Source organism: Patiria miniata, unplaced genomic scaffold, assembly GCF_015706575.1.
Source record: "Patiria miniata isolate m_02_andy unplaced genomic scaffold, ASM1570657v1 HiC_scaffold_16, whole genome shotgun sequence".
NCBI classification, from domain to species: Eukaryota; Metazoa; Echinodermata; class Asteroidea; order Valvatida; family Asterinidae; genus Patiria; species Patiria miniata.
In genome coordinates this window covers 15,122,144-15,148,409 of record NW_024037054.1, presented here as the reverse complement: position 1 = coordinate 15,148,409, position 26,266 = coordinate 15,122,144, and the positions used below count along the sequence as shown (strand labels likewise).

Below are 26,266 nucleotides of genomic sequence, written 5' to 3'. Positions count from 1 at the left end.
ACGCACAAGCCACCCATGCCACCATAATATAATATGAGGTATAGCAATCAAGAATGTTGCGTGAATGTTGCCATCGTTGATAAACGTTAACAATAATTACATTAAGTGGAACGCACCCCAAGATGTCACACATCCAGCATTTGACCAGAAATTGTGAAACGGTTACGTCAAGGTATCGGGCATTGGACCACATGGTTAACCCATTAACCCTTACACTAATTACATTGGGTTTATTCACTGATGACTCCCTAAAACCATAGAGGGCACTATAGGTGCAGGGCGATTTGGGCTGGTTTGGGGCAGTACAGGGACTAATGGAATAAACTCCAACAATCAAGGGCAAGTTCGCGCAAGAACTATTGCTGACCATTGGTTAACCAAAGTTCAACTAAAGTGAGCTCGAACTCTGTCTAGTCGACGGTGGTTGACTACGCTAGTCGACTATTTGGAACCAACCTACTGGGGCTGGTTGCATCCCTGGTAACCTCTAGCCGCGCGCATTCATAACGTACAGCAGGGAGCCAGGATCCAGAGGTTTTGCCATGACATTTTTGACCAGCGTTTGACTAGAGACGTTCGCACGTTGCTATTAGTGCGCAGGCGTAAGTTACGTCACAAATCAACCACTAGTCGACTAATGGTCCTTGCCCGAACTTGGCCATAGTTGGAGACGGAACTAAAGCTTGTGAAATGGGTACCTAGATATGTGCTTACAACATGAGCCGGGGTCAATGAACCTCTTCGAGATAGCCGCCCCACTTGACACGGAACGTTCCCGTCCGCCACTTGACCTTGTTGCCGAGGCATCCTCTCAGGAAGTAATACGGTGTGGAGCATTCCCGGTAGACCCAGGCGACCATGTAGTCGAATTTGGAGCAGTTAAGTGGTTCCACCTGTCAAATCAAATTGATCAAAATCACCGAACGGGCGGTCTGAATGCTTCTTCGTGTGAATGCAAAGGGTATGGGACACTGAAATTCGCCAGACTCAACATGTGTTGAACTTGGGCAGGCACAAGTGAAGCGCTTGCAGTGGCATCACACATTCGTGTTTTGCATATGTGAAACGGCCTTTTAATAACCAGAGAAATAAAACTTGGGAAAGTCTGAAAGAAATTCCCACTGTGTCGGCAGTACCAAAGGTAATTTCACCGCACAATCTTCTACTACATGTACGCATGTAGGCCTAAAGGCACAGAGTATACTCTAACCCCTTGGGAACAAACTCAATGTTTCTGACGAACTGGTTGACATTCATGGACTTGCTACACATGGCTTTTATCACAATAGCAGTACAGGAAGCTAGGCCAAATCAATTGGATACCACTAGCACTGCTTCAGGCCATTAGGCCAAAGTCCATCATACTCCATCAATATTTAGTCACATTAGGCCTTCTGGACCATGTCCCCCAAAATCCACCAAAATTAGGAGGGGGGGGGGGTGGATTTTGATGGAGTTGGGGTGGTTTGGGTTAGGATAAAGAATTTTTGGTAGCACTATGTGGCAAATCTCTTTTATGAGTTTCTAAGTTTCTGAAAAGAACCCAGGGGAGGGGGAAGGGGAACTCAACATTTCTTACGCATCATGGATAGCTTTACTTCCCTGATACGTCAGAACATCGACCAATGAAAGAAGCACTTTGGCTCATAAATATGTATGAGGTGAAGTAAACTTAATCTTAGTCCAAGAATGTACGTTTTCTCACCTGCATGGTACGCAGCTGTACATAATCGAGCAGAAACCACTGCAGCATGTGCACCATGAAGAAGACAATAGGATCCCAGTGAAATAGGTAATAGACGGCCAACGTACAGCAAAGCCCGCACAGGATTGACTCGGAGAACGGCTCCAGTATGAGAATGGAAGGAACGGACGAGGTGCGGACCGTCGTCCATCTAAATCAATGGAATTGGAAATCAATTTTCTTATCAATGAAAATGAGGTTAAAACTCAAATTTGAATTATCGTATATTAAAAAAGAAAAAAAAAAGGTCTGGCTGGCAAATTCAGCTAAACCATAACAGCAGTCAAAATCAATCAAGTGACTGTTTTGAACTGTTACGAACTCACATCGCTTGTATCATTCCTTTGAAATGACCTATTTTATTGAGGTGAAATGAAGCATGTTCGTCCTACCTGACCATGCGTTTAGCAAAGGACTCCAGCGATGTGTTTGCTGAATTCTGCATCGCAGGAAAGCTGCTTATTCTGGTAGAAAGACCACTGTGAATATAGGGGAAAATACACAAGCTCATTCATCAATGCTTGTAATTGAATTGATCCTTCAACACAGATCATAGGCCGCCTTAACGCCATCGGCTTTTAACACAATCAGGCTGTTTGTGCTGCCCAGGATCGAGCTGGATGGCTGAGACGAATCTCAAGCATTGAAAAAAAACATTAGTCACAATGTCTCAAGTTGAGTACAACTCCAGTAGCGTCAACTGGAGATTCTCCATGAAAAATCCATGCCAACAGCAGTAGATGTAGAATGGAAATTAGTTGGATCCTTTTATATTGCACCCAAGAAAAAGATTTGATGGATTTGTGAGAGTTTCATAATTGGATTATGTTACCTATGAGCATGGGCGTAGCGAGGGGGGGGGGGCAAGGGGGGCACTTGCCCCCCCCCCCCAGAAAAGAAGAAAAAAAAATAAATAAGGGAAGAAAAGAAAAGAAAAGAAAAAGAGGCGCGAAGACAAAGTGGTGTAAATTTAATGAGTTGGGGGAGGGGGCAAAATGTCCCTGCCCCCCTCTAAAACTGATAAATCGAGAATGTGTTGAGAAATACAAGCATTTTTTGGCCAACAAATTTTTTGCCCCCCTCTAGAAAAAATCCTGGCGACGCCCATGCCTATGAGGCCGTGTTTACACGCAAAAGTTTTGGGGTATTTGGAACGGATGACAGATAAACACGCAGGGAGCGAGGCCGGAAATATCCGTCAGCGACCCGCTCGCAGCGAGCGAGGCTGGAAATATGAGTGTGCTGCCCGAGGGTGATGGCCTCAACCCGCCTGGCTTGAGGTTGAATGAAAATAAATCCCGCACCTGTTCCATTCTCGTCAAAGTAATCCCGGCATGAACTGGTTAAGTATGATAAAGTACAAGAGGGCAAAGCACCATTCTGAATTGATCCTGAAAACATTGTTTTACGGGGTTCATGTCTGACTTTTACCTTCTGACAGCAGCAACTCCCATGTAGAAGTCCTCGGATATATATTTGCCTAGTTCCGTGAAGCCCCCAGCCTCTTCCAACACGGTCCTTCGTATCAAGTTGGACATCCCCGTCACGCATATGGCTCCAACCATGTTGCAGCAGATGTACATCCGAGTGTGCGACCCGCCAAAGTAGGCCTGTTGGGAAGCAATAGGCAGGTTTAGAATTAAGAGTTGAATAAAAGAATAAATGCGAGCTTGGAAGGTGTTAAACACTATGCTTAAAGGGAAAATACAACATTTGCAAACATCAAAAAATAAAACTACCAAATCATTTTGAAATACCTTGCTGGACTGTTAGTGAATGACAGTGTAAAGCATCCTGTAAAATCATGGCACCTGGTATACTGTCATTTTCAAGAAAAGTGGTATTTTTGTATCAATTTCCAACGCTGATCGGCCGACCAGCGTTGGAAAAAAACTGGCTTTTTTTCAAATACTGGCCCCAGTTGACACATCGCACTTGTTTGTAATCGATTACACACCTATGAACGGGTACAAGCCAGCTAGACTGGTTCCCTGACCTTACAATTCCCCAATGTATGTAAACTGCTCTGTTTCTTCTTAAATGGAGTCAGGGAACCAGACTACAGGAAAATGATTGTTTTTCTTGATTTTTATAGCATTTTCGAACCCAAAACCTCAAAAAAGTCAGTGTAACTATATTTGCTATATATTTCCAACCCCCCAATTCCATCCATTTCTGAAAATTACAGCAAAAGCAAATGATGTAGATTCCCTTTAAACAGAGTGTTTAATACCGACCAAGCACATATTTATTCCCATTCATAAATACCTTTTCGGTCAAAAAAAAATCAAAACTTTTCGGTCCAAAAGTCAAAACAAGTCCAAAATTAAAAGTTTGTCAAGATTTTGTTCAACAATTTTACATTCTGTTTTTTGAAACACCCCTCTAGCTATATAATGGAGTGTCCAGCTCGCGAGTAAGACGTAAACCACTCCCTTTATGGAGATTGGCATGCGCGTCACGCATACTGCGCGATTACGCGCAGATGCAGCTGTGGTGAGTGCGTTGTGAATTAGGACTTTGAAATACTGACTCACTTGTAGTATTGCGCATGCCTATGTGAGGATTGTGAACGTTCAACCAATAAAACGATAAAAGGCACTGGATTTCATAGGAGTCCAAATTTCATGTGACACTGGGAAAGTGTTTAAGACCAGCCAGCCATGTCTTTATCATCCATTTAAGACCAGCCACATGACGGGCTCTCGCCCAATAGGAATGGGTAAACTGTCTTAGGTATTTATGAATCCAGTTTTTAAAGACATTTCCCCATTTTATGGACTCCACAACGTCCACGCACAAGTACCCTTTCAGTGTTTACAAAGGGAGAGTTGGGGGAGACCACTGGGAGAGACAATTGAATGCAACTCCAACTACGGCAGACGCTGACGCGAAGACGCTACTGGTTTGTTCAAATTCAAAATTAAATAAGTTGTGTACAGGGTGAGTAAAAAAAAAAATTGGAAACCCAAATGATGCTCCATATTTTGAAAAGAATTTCTGCATATGTAACGCTTTCTGGATCTAGGATATGAAAGCTCAATTAATAAGCTTTCTTTTAGGCCGGTTTCTGGTATGGAGCTTGCCCAAAAAGTGGTGCGGCGAAGTGGCTTTGGTTTTTTTTTTTACCTGATTTTTTTGCTTCAAATGTCGGCTGATGACTGCAAATGATGCCCGACTAAATTTAGTGCAAAATATATGGAAGTCCAGAGAGGCCAAATAAAGCTTATTCTTGACCACAACCCCATCTAAAAACACGTTAAAATTGTGCAGCAGCAGGATTCCAGTCAAACCAGTGAGTTTGGCGGTTTTGAGACATCATCTTTCATTGAAAAAAACTTTTTCATTTTGCCGACGCACATGGCTACGGCGACGCGCGCGCATACCAGAAACCGGAGACTTTTTTTTTTTTGGCCTTAGTGAAAGAATCAGTCGAATCGCTCATGTGAATGTACTTTTACAGTCATGGAATTTTGAACACAAACACCGAACCCACAACCTGCAGAATTACCCACAGACCACAAATTCAATGCTCCAGACCACAAGGCCACGGCGCTCCACCGCACAGAATAAAATAAAGGGGGGATCCAGAATTACATAATATCTATGTTAGATGTAACAGGGATGGGGAAAAAATGGAACCCATACATTCTTTGAATGACCCACAGACAAAAAACAAAAAACCAAGGCCCCCCCCCCCCTCCAAAAAAAGAAGGAAACAAGTTCACATTTTAGAAGCAAACATTATAAGATACAATATTTGCAAACATAAAAAAAAACCTAAATGATCAAATAATCAAGAAATATGTTACTGGATTGTTAGGGAATGACAGTCTAAATCATCCTGTTAAATCGTGGCTCCTGGTGTGCTGACATTATCAAGAAAAACTGACCAGCGTTGGAGAAAACTGGCTTTTTTTTTCAAAAAGTGTTCTTTTTTTTTGCATTTTCTTTGCAATTGATTACACACCTGTGAAATGGTACAAGCCTGCTAGACTGATTCTCTGATCTTACAATTCCCCAAAGTCTATAAGTTGCTCCGTTTGATCTTAAGTGGGGTCAGGAAACCAGACTACAAGAATCGGATTGGTTTTCTTGGTTTTTCCAGCATCTACGAACCCAAAACGTGAAACAAGTCTGTGTAACAATATTTGCTACAACATACTAATCCTCCAAATCCATTTCTTTCTGAAAATCGCAGCAAAGCAAATGTTGTACATTCCCTTTAAGAGACTGTACGTATAAAGTGTGACAAAAAACATAAAACCTTATTTTGCGGTATCAAAACTCATCTAGATCAGACTACCTTTGCGTAATAAACTGAAATTGAAACAAGCACTCACCTTTTCGAGTGTGCCGCCGAAACCTTTCCTGTTGCAGCAATATGGTATCGCATGAACTAAACCCACGTCGGGCGTCATTTTGCACACCATTTCTGTCAAAGTGTTGCTATATACTGTGGGTCGGACAAACAAAGAAATGCGTTAGAGAGTACATCTACTACAGAATTCATGAATTGAAAAAAAAAAAAAAAAAATGTTATACAGTGGAACACCGCTATACAGAAAATTCTGCTATATACCGAACATCATCCTTGGCCCCCGATTTTGGTGTACAAAACTTACCAAACATTGTTGTTGAAGAAATTAATGGCAACAAAAGAGCGACAAAAGCCACACATTGCTGTAGGTAGTAAGCTCAAAAATTGTGTAATTACATAATTCAATAGTGAGCACATGTTCAAAGTCGTCTTTCAGTAACTACCTGGGTGTAATTCTGAAGGGTGCTATTTATTAAAAAGTGAGTACCTGAGCACCGGCAGCTTAAAATCGCTATACCGAACAATCGCTATTACGAACAATTTCTGTGGATCTTACGATGTTCGTTATAGCGGCGTTCCACTGTATACACTAACAAATGCACAAGAGATTTACAAAATGTAGTGCTCAATAAACTTCAAAAGTTCTGCAATACTTCAGCCGAAAAAATGTGTCAAACAGTAATCCGACCTACCTGGGTTTTTTTTTTTTGCCCAAACTTTTTAATGTCACATTTGGCCAAATATTGGAAATGAAATTTATTTTGAAAATAAAAAGTCTTCCCTCTATGCAAGTTGTGTAGTGTGTCATTGGTTTATTAACAATTAAACAGGTTAAATAAACAGAATATCGTAAAAGGTACCCTAAAAAAAAAAAAAGTACATGTAAGGCCAAGTAAAAAAAAAAACCCACAACCGACAACAGTTGATCGTCAGGGGTTTTTTTTCAAAAAGAGGAGGATGAAGGCCATTTTATATTTTATTTTCTTTCCAAGATGGCTACCAAGTATCTAAATTCGCCAAGTTCGATTCAAAATGACCGCCAGCTTTTAGTTAGCTATCCTAAAAGTAAGTCAAGTCAAAATATTCATGTTAAACATGTTCTATGCATTTTATTAAAGCGAAATACAAGAAACAGGTAGCTTTTTGAGGTGAGAAAAAAATTAAACTTTTTTTTTTTAGGATGCGGCTTCAAACAAGGATGCGGGCTGGGACGATCAATTGTGGTTTTTTTTTTGCTTGGCAACAGACAAACATAAAGAAGTTACAAAATGAAAGGATTTCCTTCTAGGGGGGTACCATAAAACATGTTTTGTGTTTTTTTGGCCTTGGATTTGTGTATGTCATTTCGTGAACCTACTGTGCACAATGAATGAGCGTGACAATGCTTTCAATACTGCTACAAACTCACAAACAAGTTGTGCCTGTTACCATTTACACCGCACCTGTCGTTGAACTATCCTACGATTGAAACGATTATAACTTGTCATGCAATTTGACCTTTGGGTCACAATGTGATAAATGTAAAAACATGTGGGTTTTTTTTGGCCTTGGATTTGTGTACGTGTTCATTTCGTGAATCAGTTCAGTCTTTATACTGTGCACAATGAATGAGCGTGGCAATGCTTTCAATACTGCTACAAACTCACAAACAAGTTGTGCCTGTTACCATGGTTACCATTTACACCGCACCTGCCGTTGAACTATCCTACGATTGAAACAATTGTAACTTGTCATGCAATTTGACCTTTGGGTCACAATGTGATAATGTGAATAAAATATTATACAAATATTGAGCGGCTCAGAGTGAAATGGGAGGAATACTATCGCAAGGTAAAATCTGGACTTTTCAATTTCACGAGGCGAAGCCGAGTAAACTGGAAAAGTCCAGATTTTACCGAGCGATAATATTCCTCCCATTTCACAATTGAAAGGCACTCAATATTTGTTTTATATAACTGACATATATCCTTGTCATTTGATATACTTGAACTTTTATTTTGATACAAAATATGTAGAAAATGTATTTCTCTCTTCCAAACTACCCCTTCACGAAAATGTTTGAACCCAACTCTGTAGCGCTGGCTTTTTGGAACAATACGCGCTACGCGCAACGCTGAACGCGCACACCAGCATGCATTTGCACACAAATACCGCGTCAATGGAACAAGAATGATCCTAACTGTTGAATAGTATTTCCCGTTCCCCATGGGCGAATGGGACTTTTTGAGCCGCGGCGTGAATGGGAGCAATAACGAATGTCACGTGATGTGAGTTCCACCAATCAAATGACAAGGATCTGTATGCCAGTTATATAAACCATACCATTCCATACAGTCAAATTCTGCTTCCCTTTTTTTTTTTGCATTTTTATCCCTACTGTGGCGCCCGGTGGCTTTGCCACAGGGAGGTAGAACATTCCAATTTCCTGTCAGTTTAGATTTGGCATACCGGTATATCCTGCAACGTTCATTTCCACTGAAAGCTGACAGCCGCGAGCCCAGAATGCATATATGGGTCACTGTGTCAACTCAAGGTCCATAAGTGTGACATTTTTCCTGTTCCTGTATCCTGTTCACCTTCAGACCTTGGTATATTGTAATTTTAACAGCTTCAAATGATATCTTTATTTGTTGAGTAGGTAGTCTTATTTTTCAGACCTATGTAACAGGGGAAGGAAATAAAGTGGACCCCACATTTATTGAATGTCTCACATTGCCAGTAATGTTCCTAGATAGTGAAGGTACATGTACAGGCTATATATTGTACATTATTGGTCTCCTGTACCGGTACATTTAACGTACATTGTATGTTGACTGCTGTGATGTGGGATATGACATTTTCAACACCCAAGGGTCGCTAAACGTCATATCCCACATCACAGCAGTCAACAATTGTTTTGTTATACCTCTGTCTTGGATTTTTTTGGATTGGATGTTAAAATCACGAAAACAAACAGCAGTAAACACAACAATCATGACAATCCAACGCCAACTCACATGCCATGTTGCGTGCTCGAAACAGCTAATTGTCTGCTAGTTCACTGCTCCCACTCGTGTATGAAAGAATGGTGAAAATAGTGTGGGTACCAACGATACAAGCGTTTCACACCATGCGTGCCGTTTAGGTACAAAGTCATAGCATGCTCCCTGTGGGATATCACGTACATGTACGTGATATCAGACAAGGAGTGTGCCATGACTTTTTATAAACTAAACACGTGATCCTTCTACTTCTAGGCCAATGAAAATACATTATTCAAGACAGAGGTATAACAAGTACATTTGCTTAAAGGGAATATACCGGTACATCATTTGCTTTTGCTGTAATTTTCAGAAATGGATGGAATTGGGGGGTTGGAAATATATAGCAAATATAGTTACACTGACTTTTTTGAGGTTTTGGGTTCGAAAATGCTATAAAAACCAAGAAAAACGATCATTTTCCTGTAGTCTGGTTCCCTGACTCCATATAAGAAGAAACAGAGCAGTTTACATACATTGGGGAATTGTAAGGTCAGGGAACCAGTCTAGCTGGCTCGTACCCGTTCATAGGTTTGTAATCGATTGCAAACAAGTGCGATGGTCAATTGGGGACAGTATTTGGAAAAAAAAGCCAGTTGTTTCCAACGCTGATCGACCGATCAGCGTTGGAAATTGATACAAAAATACCACTTTTCTTGAAAATGACAGTATACCAGGTGCCATGATTTTACAGGATGCTTTACACTGTCATTCACTAACAGTCCAGCAAGGTATTTCAAAATGATTTGGTAGTTTTATTTTTTTGATGTTTGCAAATGTTGTATTTTCCCTTTAACCTTAACTCCCTAGGCATTTTTGCTAGGATGCAACTTCAATCCTGCAAAATCCTCCAACTGCCCCCCAAAACAGCCTCACTCCTGCAAAATCCTCCATCAATCTCTTTCAATATGTCAAGGCAGAGCCAGTTACATCCTGGAGCACTGCAGAGTATTTCACATATTTTTGTCATACACATGTAGCCTCAATCCTGCAAGATCCTCCGTTTTGCAAAGAGGATTTGGAAAGGTTAGGGTTTACTGTTCCATGGTCCATAATAGGAGTTTATTGTCATCATGCAATTGTGCAGTTACATTGTACATCCAAGGCCAAGTTCGGGCAAGGACCATTAGTCGACTAGTAGTTGATTTGTGACGTACCTTACGCCTGCGCACTAATAGCAAAGTGCGAACGTCTCTTGTCGAACGCTGGTCAAAATGTCATTGCAAAACGTCTGGATCCTGGCTCCCTGCTGTACGTTATGAACGCGCGCGGCTATTGGTTACCAGGGATGCAACCAGCCCCAGTAGGTTGGTTCCAAATAGTCGACTAGCGTAGTTAACCATCGTCGACTAGACAGAGTTCGGGCAAGCGTTAGTCGACCAATGGTTAACTATAGTCCTTGCGCGAACTTGCCCCCAGCTGGGCATGATTGTAACTATAGATGTTGAGGCGCCCCCTGGAATGTGTACTGCATTATTTTCATTCTTATGTGGTGAATGTGTATGGAATAAAGTCACTCAGGCTTAACGGTGTGAGTGGCCAGCCAGAGCGAGCTGATGGCCTCGAGGCTTCAGTCTGAATCTGGCATCGAACCCAACTTGACTTACGCGCTATTATTGTCCCTGTAAGACTCCAGCTCCTTGGCGCCGTACAACACGCAAAGCACAACACTTTCTAACCCCAACCCTACTGAATCCAACAGGATCCAACTATATCATACACCCGATGGAGCCTGTTGGATTGAGCAGTAAACCCCTTGTGTACATTCCTGATGCAAAATGTTGGATTCAGCAGGCAACTGAACCGCATTATAACACCAAGTTGGACTCCCTTGGATTCAGCAGACAACTGAAAATAAGGCACAGTGGATTGAGCAAAAAACTCCGGTTGGACTCTGTTGGATTTAGCAGGGTAGTCCTGAGGAACTACTCGGGGGTTAGGGGTAAATTTATACCAAAGTAACTACCGGTACATGTATATTGTAATTCTGTATTCAAACAAGTGAGGGCAGCTTAGGTCACTATTGGCTCCTTGCACAAGTACCCCCTCAACGGCAAGATAGAGAGAGTCGGGGGAGACCAGCGGGAGAGGCATTCAAATGCATTGCCGATCATCCGATGATGACTAATGCTCATGTGAAGACGCTTTTGCTTTGTGCACATTCAGATACCGAGTACCTGCATTTATTGACACTACATACAATGTACAAATACAATGTACCTTCATTTTTGTATTTATGTAAGCATTACCTGCCTTTTCTGCATGCAGGATTGCAGCCTACATGTACATTTTGTACATATGCGCATACATGCATACATCGTGTAAGTCTTCACAGGGTGCCAATTATTTTGGTATATTTATCGCAAGTGATGTCGGCGCAGGCATGGTAACACGTCTATTCATTGTGTTGCGTGAAGCTTCGCTGAACATGTGAAAGATCAGAGTGTCCAATGTGGAGCCCATAATTTTTGTTCGTGGTTCCCACAGTTCTTGATGCCTTTCATCTCTTATAAATGCAAAAATAGTGAGGCAAACTTGCATGCAACAGTATGTGCGATGGACCATTGATGACAGTACAATACTTTGAAAAATAACGTACTCGGGCCTCAAAGGCACAAAAACCACAGTAGTAATGGGAATCTTTGGATGAGTTTTACATTTTTTTATTTTTTATTTAAGGTTGCTTTCCCAACTCTCTTCAACAAATTCAATTTGTTTCTATTGTACGTGTACATTTATTCCAAACACGAAACCTCTTCTTTTTTTTCGTTTAGGCCTTAAGCGCATATCTGTATCCGTCGATCGAAAAAGGTTTTTTATTTTGGGCATAAACAGATAGGTCTGGCTTCCAAGCAGACTGGTTCCCTGTCCATACATTATCTATACTGATTGTGAGGCTGGAACCAGCCTACCCAGAACGAATGGAATTACAGTCCGGCACGAAGTAATTAGACGTTCGTAAAGTAAAATGCAATACCTTAGCCCTAACCTCACGTAAATCTACAATATACTACTCAGTAGTAACCTGTAGTATGCATTTCTTTCCATACAAGTGTGAACAACACATTTCTGTGGTATTTCGTCCTTGACCCCTAAAGAGCCCTTAATCCTGACGATAGGGTTAGAGAGGGCGGATTTTTTTCGGTTGAAGTGTCATCAAGTAAACATCTTTTGTACTGCTAGAAAATAGCAAATTAGAAAAAGGAATCTATTTTGGGGGGGGGGGGGGAAGAAACTCGAAAATACTATGGGGAATGTAGCTTTCAGTGACTTTAAGAACCACCACTTAACAATTGCCCACATTATGCAGGGCGACCCCAAAAATACAACCCTAAAACATTTGCCTTTAAAAAAAAAAAAGGGATCGATGGATTTTTATGTTTTGAGTACTGGATTAAAGCGGAGAGCTTTTTCTTTCTAATAAAGAAAAAAATCATGAAAATAGCACTTTGGGTTGCTGGAAAAAAATGCCAATTATGTAAAAGTAGTCATTTTTCATCCTGTACACAAGTACTTCAAACAGTGAAACATTTTACTGTACGCCTACTGTGCAATTATCCTTCATTTGTGCAAATTCTTCAGTATTTTCAGTATTTATGATGGTGAAAGAGCTTAAAATAGGACTAAAAAGGATGAGATACCTGTTCAGGTGGAAAATAAAAGGTATTTTGGAAAAAAAATGTTGCAACCTGACGCCACTTTTTTCTTCATATATCATCTCAATGAAGGTCTTTCATTGCAAAAATGATGATAAGACATGAATCTGGGACTAAAAAAATATTTCCAATTTTGTTAGGAAATACTTAGAAAATTGTCTTGACTCTCCATAGACTTTGTACACAATCGCGGAAGTGGCATCAAGTTGCAACATTTTTTTCCGGTATTTCCATCGAATTCATTTGTACTCTTGTCACATTATGTGTCATGTTGTTTGTAAGGATTAGGACATGCACAAATAGGTACAGTGAAAATCCCGTATTGTGGTAATTTTTGTGTACAGGATTCTGATAGACATGTCTGCTACACTTACCCCTAATGCCGCTGTCGCTGATCATGATGAGGTCGTACTGAGCCGCACTGTAGCCAGGCATCAGGTTGTTGAGTTTGGGATTCATTCCGACCCTAGACCCACCTGTAAAGATAGTTATAGCTAAGTGAATATTGTACCATTCAGTAAGGGAATAAACGTGTGCTTGGGATGTGTTAAACACTATGTTTAAAAGGGAATATACATTTGCAAACATCAAAAAATAAAACTACCATGTTTTTACGAAATACCTTTCTAGGATGTTGGTAAATGACAGTCTAAAGCATCCTGTAAAATTATGGCACCTGGTGTGAAGTCATTTTCAAGAAAATGGTATTTTTTTATACATTTCCAACGGTGGTCGGCCAACCACCGTTGGAAAAACCTATTTTTCAACTACTCCTCCAACTTTACACTTTTTTTCAGTCAAAATTTTGTTTGCTATTGGTTACATGTTCATGAACGGGTGCAGGCCAGCTAGACTGGTTCCCTTACCTTACAATTTTCCGGCATCTATAAATTGATCCATTTTATCTTTAGTGGAGTCAAGGAACCAGACTACTTGAACATTTTTGTTTTTCTTGGTTTTTCCAGCATTTTCGAACACCAAACTTCAAAAATGTCAGTGTAACAATATTTGATCTACATGTATTATACTAACCTCTCAAATAGTTCATTTCTGACAATTACAGCAAAAGCCAATGATGTACATTCCCTTTAAACAATGCTGATAATTACCTGAAGCGAAGGTAATTTTCAGCATCCAGACTATAAATATCTTTCCAGGATCCACCATCATAAATACCTTTTCGTTCAAAAAAATAAAACTTTTCAGTCCAAAAGTCACAACAAGTTGAAAATTAAAAGTTTTGAAAAATTTGGCTCAACAATTTTACTTCAAGTTTTTCGAATCACCCCTCTAGCTATATCCTACAGTGGAACGCAGCTATAACGAACATCGTGGGATCCACAGAAAGTGTTCGTAATAAGGATGGTACAGTATAGCGATTTTGAGCCGTCGGTACGCTCTTTGACCAATAGTGAACTAGCAGTTCCCACATCACGAAACTTTAGCAACGGGTGGTTTGCCCTTTTTATTCCTTGGGGAAATAATAGCGATCTATCTATCTTGAACATTCAAACACGATGTAACTATGGGTCGTTTGATGTTCGGGAATTAAAAGTGGCCCAAAAAGTGTTTAATACATGTACAACTGGTAGATTCTTTTGTTAATCTGTTGACCTTTTTCAACAACAATTTTCGGTACGTTGTGTACATTAAAACCGGGAGCCAAGGATGATGTTCGGTATAGCCGAATGTTCAGTATAGCGGTGTTCCACTGTACTGTGGAAGTGTCCAGCTCGCAAGTAAGACGTAAACAACTCATTTTATGGAGATTGGTAAATCATGAATGTGGTAAATTAGGGGCAGAATTTGAAGTCACTTTTTTCTAACGATAGTCGGCAGACCAACTTACAGCCCTACCGTGTCAGTCTGAAACTGCAAACTTTGAAATGTGTACTCACCCACAAAAAGCCTGGCGTCCACATGAGGGAACTTTTCCATGAGCGCTTTCACTACATTGCAAGCGGGGTCCTTTTCATCTTGTATGCAAAATATGAGCTCAAACTACAGCAAATAAGAAAACAAATAAATAACATCAGAAAAACACTGTGGACAAGTGAGTGTGATGGTCAGTTTTCAAAACTATGCATCCATGCCTGCAATGTTCCATGCTAGTCCAAACATTGAACTCTCGACACTGTGTACAAGAGTCCAAAAAAACCAAGATAGTGAAAACATACACGGACTGTACCAGTCTAGTCTAAGGCTTTAAACTGAAATCTCACTCAGGTGCAAATTATTGAAGCAAAATCTCCTTTAACCATAACCATCCCAAATCCTCCAAACTTTTTTTTGCAAATTGGAGGAATTTGCAGGATTGAGGTTACATGGCAAAAGTGCATTGCTAATTTCGGAGTACGCACTGTGTCAAGGTCTTGGGCCGGACCTTGTGTTGTTTATGCTCAGCAGTGCATAAATTTAGTCCTTGATTATACTTGAAATCCTCCGCACTGCTCCAGGATGTCACTGCCTGTGCCTCAGCCTATTGACAGTCATAGCCAGAGGATTTTGCAGGATTCAGGCAGTGGTCACCTCTCCACGGACCATATTCAAGAAATAATGGAGGAATTTGCAGGATTGAGGCTTACACGTACTATTTTTCCATGAGGCCAATTGGAGGATTTTGCAGGATTGAGGCTGCATCCTAGCAAACAGGCCTAGGGAGTTAGGGTTAAAAGTTGAACTGAGACTTCAAACATGGCTGGTGAAATACTGAGGACCTTGTCTTTGCCTCATAAGCATTTCTTGGGACTTTTGTCAGCTCAGGTAAAGTTGGCCAGATTTGTTTTACAAGTTTTGGGATTGAGCATACTCCACAATGCACTTACATACATGTGTGATGGCCCTTCGCAAATGTAAAAGGCGCAAAATGCATTCCAGGACATCACAATTTTTCCCGTCGTAATGTTGCTCATGGTTCAGCATTGTCTTTCTCGTTGGCACGCAAAACACGTCATGAATTTTCGGTCACGAATGACCGGAAATACTTTGGAGCAATAGATTCATAAGGGCGTGTCTGCCCTAGGCAGAGGTTGACAAATATTTTATTACAAGTTCCCGAGCTAATTTCTCGTATCACCGACGGGAAAAAATTATCGTCTGCGAAAATAAGACAGCATCGTCAGTGCTATTGCTTCAATCTTACCTTTGGATAGTCCAAATTGAAATAGGTTTCCAAGTTGTCTTCTAGGTTGGCATCGACACCGACTAGAGGCTTCAGGATCGAGACGCCAGGGAGTTCTTCCCTCACTACGTTGCTTGGTTTTCTGTGCATGCATAATTTTCTGAAAGCAAATAGCATAAACTATTACAGTACAGCATTCAACATGTAAATTTCTGTCTTCTGTCAACGATATTGTATCTCTTATCTAATTAACTGGCTGACTAGATACATGTACTTGGTACTTCGCGGGGGAGTTTCAACAGGATGCCAGAAACACCGGGCAAACCCCTTCTCTCATAAGTGTTACTGGGTTCTTTTACGTGTATTGCATTACACAACACACAGGACCTACGGCTTTACGTCCAATCCGAAAGGACGAAGCTATCAGGAGTGCCTTGGTTAAGGGCACAACTGTCAAGACCCAGGCTCGAACCCACATGCTGCTGCCTCTGAAACACCAGAGCATGAGTCTGGGGCGGTGCTCTTAACCATGTTAACCGCTAGGCCATGACACACTGACAAAGAAAGAACTATAGTAATTAGTATTGACTAGTATTTGAATTTACTTTACTTCATTTCATCTCAAGACATAAAAGAATACAGTTTGTACTTAGAATTTACTAAGATTCATGTAGTTTTTAGAATATAAAGATAACATTGAAATGACACTGTCACGCCCCAACTATCGCATCGGTCCCAACTATAGTTGGGACTGTCCCAACTATAGTGCGGCAGTTGGGTCGGCCCAACTATAGTTAGGACTGGAGTTGCGCCGGATGCTTCATGCTTGATAGATCTTGTTGGATTAAATGTTCCGCGGCGCTGGCACCGTGTATTCGTCGTGCATGCATGCCGCAAGGCTGGCCGGTCACGTGGTACTGCCTAGTTGGATGAGTTGTCCAGCTGCTGGGTTGATTGTCCAGCAACATTTTGCAAAATTCAAAGATTGCCATGGCCGGCCAACTATAGATGGGCCCCACCCATAGCTAATGTCAAAGGTCCCAAGTAAAGTCGGACAGTATGTAACAGAGCTGTAGGGAATGTTTTATAGTCGTCGTACATCAATGTAAACTATAGTTGGGACCGCCAAATAAAAATATTGCGGTGGCCCAACTACAGATGGTCCCCACCCATAGATAATTTCATTGGTCCCAAGTAAAGTCAGATGTGTATTTTAGAGTTGTAGGGAATGTTTTATAATCATACAACAATGTACACTATAGTTGGGACCGCAAAATAAAAAGATTGGAGTGGCCCAACTATAGATTCGCCCCATCAATAACTAATTTCAGTGGTCCCCAGTAAAGTCAGACGTGTATCAGAGCTGTAGGGAACGTTTTACAGTTGTACATCAATGTAAACTATAGTTGGGACACCGCAAAATAAAAAGATCGGAGTGGCCCAACTATAGATGGGCCAGCCCAACAGTGGAACTTACAGTTGGGATCGTCCCAACTATAGTTGGGACAGGCCCAACTATAGTTGGGCCAGCCCAACTGTGGAACTACAGTTGGGACAGGCCCAACTATAGTTGGGACCGATGCGATAGTTGGGGCGTGACACCACCACCAAGAGATGCAGGGGACCCACAAAAAGCAAAGCTTGTGTGAGTGTGAGTCCCCTGAACACAAACAACAAAGAAGATACAGGATGACAAGAACGAATATAAACAAAGACAGTATGAAAGTTAAACAAAAAACATACTGTACATGTTCATACACAAAAATAACGTATTGTTCAATTGGTTGTTTTGAACACGAAACCATGCAGGACATTTTTGAGAAATATCTCCCTATGCACATTTCTCCATTTTATTTTAAATATCTGGATCTGGACATCGTGGATGTAGGCCCCTAATGTGTTTTGAAAATGATAGGGGAAAGAATGTTGCATCCTGAGGCCATTTTTTTCATCTGTTACTTCAATGAAGGTCAGTGATTGCAAAAATGTTGAAAATGTCTGGCAATCTGGGACTGCTGACTGAGAAACATTTGAGATTGTGTATCTCAAGCCAGTATAAGGGAACAAAATCCACTTTTCAATTATTTGACCTACCAAACTTGTTGGAACATACAGGTATGAAATAGATAAAGGGCAGGGTTTTGAATTTTTGAGAGAAATTTTTTTTGGGGGGGGGAGAAAGAATGTTGCAACCTGACGCTACTTCAGTGGTTGTTTACAAAGTCAATGGAGAGTCAAGAAAATTTTCCAAGTATTTCCTAACAAAATTGGAAATATTTCTCAGTCCCAGATTCATGTCTCATTATCCTTTCAGTAATTGAATGACCTTCATTGAGATGATGAAGAAAAAGCAGCGTCAGGTTGCAACATTCTTTCCTTTGGGGGTAAAATGACGATGACGACAAAAGGCAACACGGAAATAAAGGCGATCACCGCGTGATGAACCATGTCATGTGCACCGTAAGCACGCAAGCAAGACACGCTGCACGGCACCAAACCAACCGGCCTGTAAACCGCGTAGGAAAATTGTAATTTCTACCCCAAGAAACTGTTCAAAAATTACCAAAAAGGTGTCTCATTACATTGAGATAAGTCTGCTTTACATGTAGGTTGTTGACGTTGACGGAAAGATTTCCATATACGAAGTTCACTAATTTTCCTCTGTATTGACTAACAAGCCCCCAGATAGCAATTTCATGTCATCAAAGTCAATTTGAGCAGTGAGAAAATACAAGCATTTTCTTAGAAAAACTTAGATTTTTTCAGTCCAATAGGGTTTGTACACAGGGTGTTGAGTGAACTTCGTATATGGAAATCTTTCCGTTGTTGTACAATGCCATTTTTTAGAAATAAAAAAAAATCTTGATTCTACTTCTAGGCCTAATCAAAACAGGGGCCCTACACTACACGATCGCCAAAATGTTGAACATGTTGAAACCTGGGACTGAGAAACATTTCCAAATTTGTTAGAAACTACTTTAAAAATGCACTCAACTCTCCATAGACTTTGCACACAACCAAAAATTCCCATAGGCCATACTTACATGTAGAGAATGGCAACCAAGTGGAATACATACAAGCACACAATCTCAACGCACACGAAGAAATAGGCAAGTCCTAAAGTGAAATTCGACGTCAAATACAAATTCCAGAAATCCATATTTTTACTAGACCGAGATTATCGATTACAAATTGATTAAAAGAAAACCCCACTCGTCAGGGTTTTATCATGATAACTGATTTTGTTACTTTGTTAGTGGAATAGTGGGTTGCAATACACTAGTCTACGTCGTTGAAGATGTGCAATATCGGGTCCGGTTATTCATGGTCATGTGTGGGTTGAAAACACGTACACCCAGTGCATAGTGTATAGTACGGGATTCGTAGTACATCACATACGCGTGATTCATGACGATGATGACATGATCACGTCGTAAGATCGTGAATGAAGTGCGCCCTCTGCACGGAACGGTCGGCCGCACCCATGCTAGGTTAATGACTTGTTCGTATCAAAACAAGTCGAAGTATCTAACTGATGAGAGACTCGAGTCAATCGAGTCGAGTCATTTACCCAAAACGACTCGAGCCGAGTCGAGTCATCAAATTGTGACTCGAGTCGGACTCGAGTCGAGTCATTGACTCGAATCATTTTTCATGATCAAGTTCCAAGTTGATATGTCTTCTGCTTGTCTCGCCCATGTCTCAATGAGGTCATCTCTCCATCTTGTTTTTGCCTGCCTCTACTTCTTTTTCCAGTCGTCCTTGGTTGCATCTTCTTAATTTTCCGTCCCGTGTTTGTCCATCCGTTTTGGCCAAGTGCCCAGCCCATCTCCACTTTGACTCTTTGTCGTTTATGTTGACATCATTAACTCGAGTTTGCTGTCAAATGACAGTACATCTTTCTTTGTCTCTTAACCCTTTCCTTACCATGGGCGACTTTTGTCGAAGTTTTGTCGACTTTTGTTGCAGGGGGGGGGGGGGTCATCAGTAAAAGTTGAACATATGATTTCCACTAAGGCGAATTTTGCAGCGACTGTTTCATGACGTCACTTTGCATTGGCATTATTGTGAACCCGGCTGATCTTTACTTTATAGAGCCTATGCGTCGGCCGAGGGGAGGGGGGGGGGGATACCCACGGTTGCCGGCGGTGAGTTGGGGGGGGGGGGGGGGGGTGAGTGTAGGACACGGTCGGCAAGTGGCAGTTAGCGATCCGTGTTGGCATATTATAGCTGCTTCGTTTACAAATTTGCTCACCTTCAAACTTTAAAAAAAAAATACAGCAAATTAAAAAACAAAGACACAAGACAGCTACTTTAGACTAACTAAGTATGGCGTGTCAAACGTTGCAATATTCAATATTTTGCAATATATATGTTGGATGTTCAATATGTGTTTGTTATCTTTTACATTTATGTGCGATGTTCAATATAAGTGTGCGATGTTTTTCATTATTTGCGCGATATTATTTTAATATATTTGTGCGATGCTTTACAATATATGTGCGATGTTCAATATATGTGTGCGATGTTTTACATTTATATGCGATTTTCAAGATAATATATGTGCGATGTTTTCAATATTATGTTCGATTTTTTGCATTAAATGTGCGATGTTTTTCGGTACAATTGTGTGTGTTGTTTTACAATATATTTGCGATATTCTCAAATATGTGAGCAATGTTTCACACATATGTTTGACATTTCGAGCTATTTGTATTCGATGTTTCATCGGTATGTTTGCATTCGATCTTTTGCAATATGCATTTGATATTTCCCTTTTCATTCGATGTTTCTTTAAGAGTCAAAAGTCTGGTTACTAGACCGCGAAAGTCTGACTATTTTGCCTAAAGTCAGTGTATGAGACGTCAGGGGATCGCGTAAAGTGATTAGCCAGACCTAAACGGTAAAAACCGGAATTGTGGGTAATTCTGTAAGCATACGCAATGCGTTCATCATTGTTTGGGCAGTACCCCCAGCTGTGCCTGTACTACCCATAGTGTTATGTGCATCATCTATGCATTGAGGAGTGCATGACACATGGTCTGAGCTCCAAGGCCGATGTGCACCTGTCCCGTTTAATGATCCAGTTACCTGATAATTTGTTAGCATAAGCTGATGTAAAATTGGGCAAAATTAGATGTTTATGAAAAAAAATCAAATTGTAAGGGGTTAACCTTGCATTTTTTTTAGCAAAATCGGGAAAAATCAGATGTTTCTGGAAAATTGCAGATTGTATGAGGTTAGATGTTTATGAAACATTTCAAATTGTAAGGGGTGAACATTGCATATTCTAGCGAAATTGTGCAAAATCAGATGTTTCCGAAAAAATTCAGATGTAAGGGATTATTAAACCTTGTTTTTTTAGTGAAATTTTCAAAGTTAGATGTTACGAAAAAATTCAAATTGAAAGGGGTTAACCTCGCATTTTTTTAAAGCGAAAATGGGAAAAAATCAAATGTTTCTGGAAAATTGCAGATTGTAAGGGGTTAACCTTGCTTTTTGAATAAGATTGGGGAAAATTAGATGTTCATGAAAAAATTCAAATTGTAAGGGGTTAACCTTGCATTTTTTTTTGCAAAATAGGACACAATCAGATGATTCTGGAAAATTGCAGATTGTTAGGGCTTAACAGAAATGTTTATGAAAAATTTTAAACTGTAAGAGGTGTACCTTGTATATTAAGTAAACTTTGGCAAAATCAGATTTGTATGAAAAATCTAAAATGGTAAGGAGTTAACATTGCTTTTTTTAGCAACATTTTGAACATATTTTACTAAAATTGGGCAGAATCAGATGCTTCTATAAATCCAGATGTAAAGTTTCCGCTAAAAATACAAGGTTCACCCCTTACAATTTGAGATTTTTCATATAAATCTGATATTGCCCAGTTATGCTAAAAATGCCAATTAACCCTTACAATCTTCAATTTTTAAGAAACATCTGATTTTCCCAATTTCGCTTAAAAAAGCAAGGTTAACCCCTTTCAATCTGCAATTTTCCAGAAACATCTGATTTTGCCTTAATTTGGCAAGGTTAATCCCTTACAATTTTTGATTTTTCATACAAATCTGATTTTGCCCAATTTTGCTAAAACTGCAAAGTTAACCCCTTACAATCTGAAATTTTCCATAAACACCTGATTTTGCCCTAGTTTGCTAAAAATGCAAGGTTAACCACTGACAATTTGAAATTTTTCTGATATAAATCTGATATTGCCCAGTTATGCTAAAAATGCCAATTAACCCTTACAATCTTCAATTTTTAAGAAACATCTGATTTTTCCCAATTTCGCTTAAAAAAGCAAGGTTAACACCTTTCAATCTGCAATTTTCCAGAAACATCTGATTTTGCCTTAATTTGGCAAGGTTAATCCCTTACAATTTTTGATTTTTCATACAAATCTGATTTTGCCCAATTTTGCTAAAACTGCAAAGTTAACCCCTTACAATCTGAAATTTTCCATAAACACCTGATTTTGCCCTAGTTTGCTAAAAATGCAAGGTTAACCACTGACAATTTGAAATTTTTCATAAAAATTTAAATTTTTTCCGATTTTACTAAAAAAGCAAGGTTAACACCTTCAATTTGAAATTTTCCATAAACATCTAATTTTTACCAAATTTCTCTAAAAAAAAAAGTAAGGTTAATTCCTTACATCGGAATTTTTTTCAGAAACATCTGATTTTGCCAAATTTTGCTTAAAATGCAAGGTTAACCCCTTTCAATCTGCAATTTTCAAGAAACATCTGATTTTGCCCTAATTTGGCAAAGGTTAACCCCTTACAATTTTTGATTTTTCATACAAATCTGATTTTTCCCAATTTTGCTAAAAATGCAAGGTGAACCCTTTACAATCTGAAATTTTTCATGAACACCTGGTTTTGCCTTATTTTGCTAAAAAATACAAGGTCAACCCCTAACAATTTGTAATTTTCAGATGTAAGGGGGTTAACCTTGCTTTTTTAGTGCCCTAATTTGGCAAAGGTTAACCCCTTACAATTTTTGATTTTTCATACAAATCTGATTTTTCCCAATTTCGCTAAAAAAACAAGGTTAACCCCCTTACATCTGACATTTTTCAGAAACATCTGATTTTGCCCAGTTTTGCTAAAAATGCAAAGTTAACCCCTTTCAATCTGCAATTTTCCAGAAACATCTGATTTTGCACTAATTGGTCAAAGGTTAACCTCTTACAATTTTTGATTTTTCATACAAATCTGATTTTTCCCAATTTGCAATGTTAACCCCTTACCATCTGAAATTTTCCATAAACACCTGATTTTGCCCTATTTTGCTAAAAAATGCAAGGTTCACCCCTAACAATTTGAAATTTTTCATAAACATTTAAATTTGCCCAATTTTACTAAAAAAGCAAGGTTAACCCCTTACAATTTGAAATTTTTCATTACATCTTATTTTGCCAAATATCACTAAAAAAGCAAGGTTAACCCCTTACAATCTGAAATTGTCCAGAAAGATCTGATTTTGCCCAATTTCGCTAAAAATACAAGGTTCACCCCTTACAATTTGAGATTTTTCATATAAATCTGATATTGCCCAGTTATGCTAAAAATGCCAAGTTAACCCCTTACAATCTGCAATTTTCAAGAAACATCTGATTTTTCCCAATTTCGCTTAAAAAAAGCAAGGTTAACCCCTTTCAATCTGCAATTTTCCAGAAACATCTGATTTTGCCCTCATTTGGCAAGGTTAACCCCTTACAATTTTTGATTTTTCATACAAATCTGATTTTGCCCAATTTTGCTAAAAATGCAAAGTATACCCCTTACAATCTGAAATTTTCCATAAACACCAGATTTTGCCCTATTTTGCTAAAAAATGCAAGGTTAACCACTGACAATTTGAAATTTTTCATAAACATTTAAATTTTCCCAATTTTACTAAAAAAGAAAGGTTAACCCCTTACAATTTGAAATTTTTCATACACATCTTATTTTGCCAAAATTTTACTACAAAAGCAAGGTTAACCCCTTACAATCTGAAATTTTCCAGAAAGATCTGATTTTGCCCAATTTCGCTAAAAAATGCAAGGTTCACCCCTTACAATTTGAAATGTTTCATAAACATCTAAATTTTACTAAAAATGCAAGGTTAACCCCTTACAAGCTGCAATTTTCTAGAAACATCTGATTTTTCCCAATTTTGCTAAAATGTAAGGTTAACCCCTTGCAACTGTTAAATCAATACATGAAGTGTCCCATTTGAATTTTTTTTAAACAAATTATTTTTCCAGTTTTTAGGGTAAAGGAATTTTCTCTTTTTCCTTTCTCTTTTGTTGTTGCTATATTTTGCGAATTAACTCATTCGTATGGAATGCTCATAGTCAATCAAAGAATATTTCACACATAGGGGCCTAAATTATATATTTTTTAAATTTAATAGAGACGCATTGATCGTGCTATCATATACCATTCTAATACCATTGCGAATTACGGTATTGTTTGGAATGCTCACAATTAAAGACACGTTATTTGAAAGATGTATAAATAATATTTATATTACAATGTACATCTTTATTCTTTCCCGGTATAATTTATGGCGTTTCTTACGTCAATTGGCAATCGCGTCATTATATAATGATAGTCAAATTGATCAAACGAAACTCCGTTTTGATTATAGTCAATTATGAAATATTCATTGATTTATGACATACACCTTTGTTTCAATTTTGATACTACCCGTAGACCTGCCGAGCAGCTGTAGATATCAAACTAAACCAAAGTATAAAAGATAGAGGGTAAACAAAATCAAAAAGTTATGTGCTAGTCAAGCTTTCAGGGATCGGTCTGAGCCATAACAATGCCCCAGCCGATCCCTTAGTTCTCTTCCGGGGTCTCGGCGTCCCCGACCAATACACACTTCCTTCCCTATCCATCCATATAACCCCGGAGGGCCAGGCACCATGTAAAAGCAAAGAGCTAAGGGAGGAACAGGGCGGCCCCTAAGCCCTGATCCTCCGAGTGGACCACATGCCCTGAACCTGTACGAAGGCGCCAACCTGGAACTCGCGGACAGTACCAGCAGCAGTGCTTACCGATTAAGCTAAGGTACTGTTGGTACTTTACGACGGGAAATTAAATCTCTTATAGTGAATAATTGAACTCATTCGTTAAAAACCAAAAAGACACCAGCGGGATTCGAACCCGGGACCCCGCTAACCGTGGACGACGAATCGTAACCACTCGGCCATTTCGTTACCTTAGAATTTTCCTTAAACTGAGAAAGTTGTCTTTATAGGTGAGCAACTGCGCCAGGAAGATTGCTGGGTCCATTTGCTTTACCTTAATGGGTAAAAACAAGTCGATATAATGAGCCCAGTGTGTTTGGTTTGTTAGGAAGCTGCATAACACGTACAGCCTAATGTGCAAAACAGTCGTGTGCTAGGCGGATCATTACGCAACAATGAACACCGCAATTGTGTATTTTCAAAAGGCAGACGCGTAGATTTCTACTCTTTGTATCTGGGCACATATAGATTCTCACCTCCCTCTTCAGCTATTTCGACTTTCTTAAAAAGAAAAATAGAGACTGTCAGCGAATCTCCGGGAGTTGAAATAAGGATCGTCCCCTCGATAGACCTCAGACTCAGTAAAGTTCAACATTGGGCTCTTTTTCAACAGCTGTTTTTGTGGAAACTTTACATCTGGATTTTTTAGAAGCATCTGATTTTTTCCCAATTTTAGTAAAATATGCTCCAAATTTTGCTAAAAAAGCAAGGTTAACCCCTTACCATTTTAGATTTTTCATACAAATCTGATTTTGCCAAATTTTACTAAATATACAAGGTACACCTCTTACAATTTAAAATTTTTCATCAACATTTCTTTTTGCCCAATTTTGCTAGAAAAACAGGGTTAAGTCCTAACAATCTGCAATTTTCCAGAATCATCTGATTGTGTCCTATTTTGCTTTAAAAAAATGCAAGGTTAACCCCTTACAATTTGAATTTTTTCATGAACATCTAATTTTTCCCAATCGTATTTAAAAAGCAAGGTTAACCCCTTACAATCTGCAATTTTCCCAGAAACATCAGATTTGTTTCCCAATTTCGCTTAAAAAATGCAAGGTTAACCCTTATAATTTGAAATTTTTCATAAACATCTAACTTTGCCAAATTTCAATAAAAAAGCAAGGATAATCCCTTACATTTGAAATTTTTCGGAAACATCTGATTTTGCCCAATTTCGCTAGAATATGCAATGTTCACCCCTTACAATTTGAAATGTTTCATAAACATCTAACCCCATACAATCTGCAATTTTCCAGAAACATCTGATTTTTCCCGATTTTGCTAAAAAAATGCAAGGTTAACCCCTTACAATTTGATTTTTTTTCATAAACATCTAATTTTGCCCAATTTTACATCTGGAATTTTTCAAACAA

At 39.3% G+C, this 26,266-nt stretch overlaps 1 protein-coding gene across 1 annotated transcript; it reads right to left on the bottom strand.

Annotated features, from left to right (window-relative positions):
• Positions 1–370: 370 nt before the first annotated feature.
• Positions 371–19,316, bottom strand: LOC119723095 (ceramide glucosyltransferase-B-like). The gene is made up of 9 exons (XM_038193616.1): positions 18,907–19,316; positions 15,884–16,022; positions 14,640–14,742; positions 13,116–13,217; positions 6,088–6,200; positions 3,176–3,354; positions 2,137–2,223; positions 1,706–1,895; positions 371–893 (listed from the first exon to the last, which is right to left on the bottom strand). Exons 1-9 carry the CDS (start codon positions 19,020–19,022, stop codon positions 729–731), a joined length of 1,194 nt encoding a protein of 397 aa, XP_038049544.1. The 5' UTR covers positions 19,023–19,316; the 3' UTR covers positions 371–728.
• Between the last annotated feature and the right edge of the window lie 6,950 nt (positions 19,317–26,266).

Coding starts and splice junctions, on each gene's coding strand:
- LOC119723095 (XM_038193616.1), bottom strand. CDS start 19,022: ATGGATTTCTGGAATTTGTATTTGACGTCGAATTTCACTTTAGGACTT. Junction 13,218..14,639: donor GGACGCCAGGCTTTTTGTGG/GTGAGTACACAT, acceptor CTATCTTTACAG/GTGGGTCTAGGGTCGGAATG. Junction 2,224..3,175: donor GGAGTTGCTGCTGTCAGAAG/GTAAAAGTCAGA, acceptor CTATATTCACAG/TGGTCTTTCTACCAGAATAA.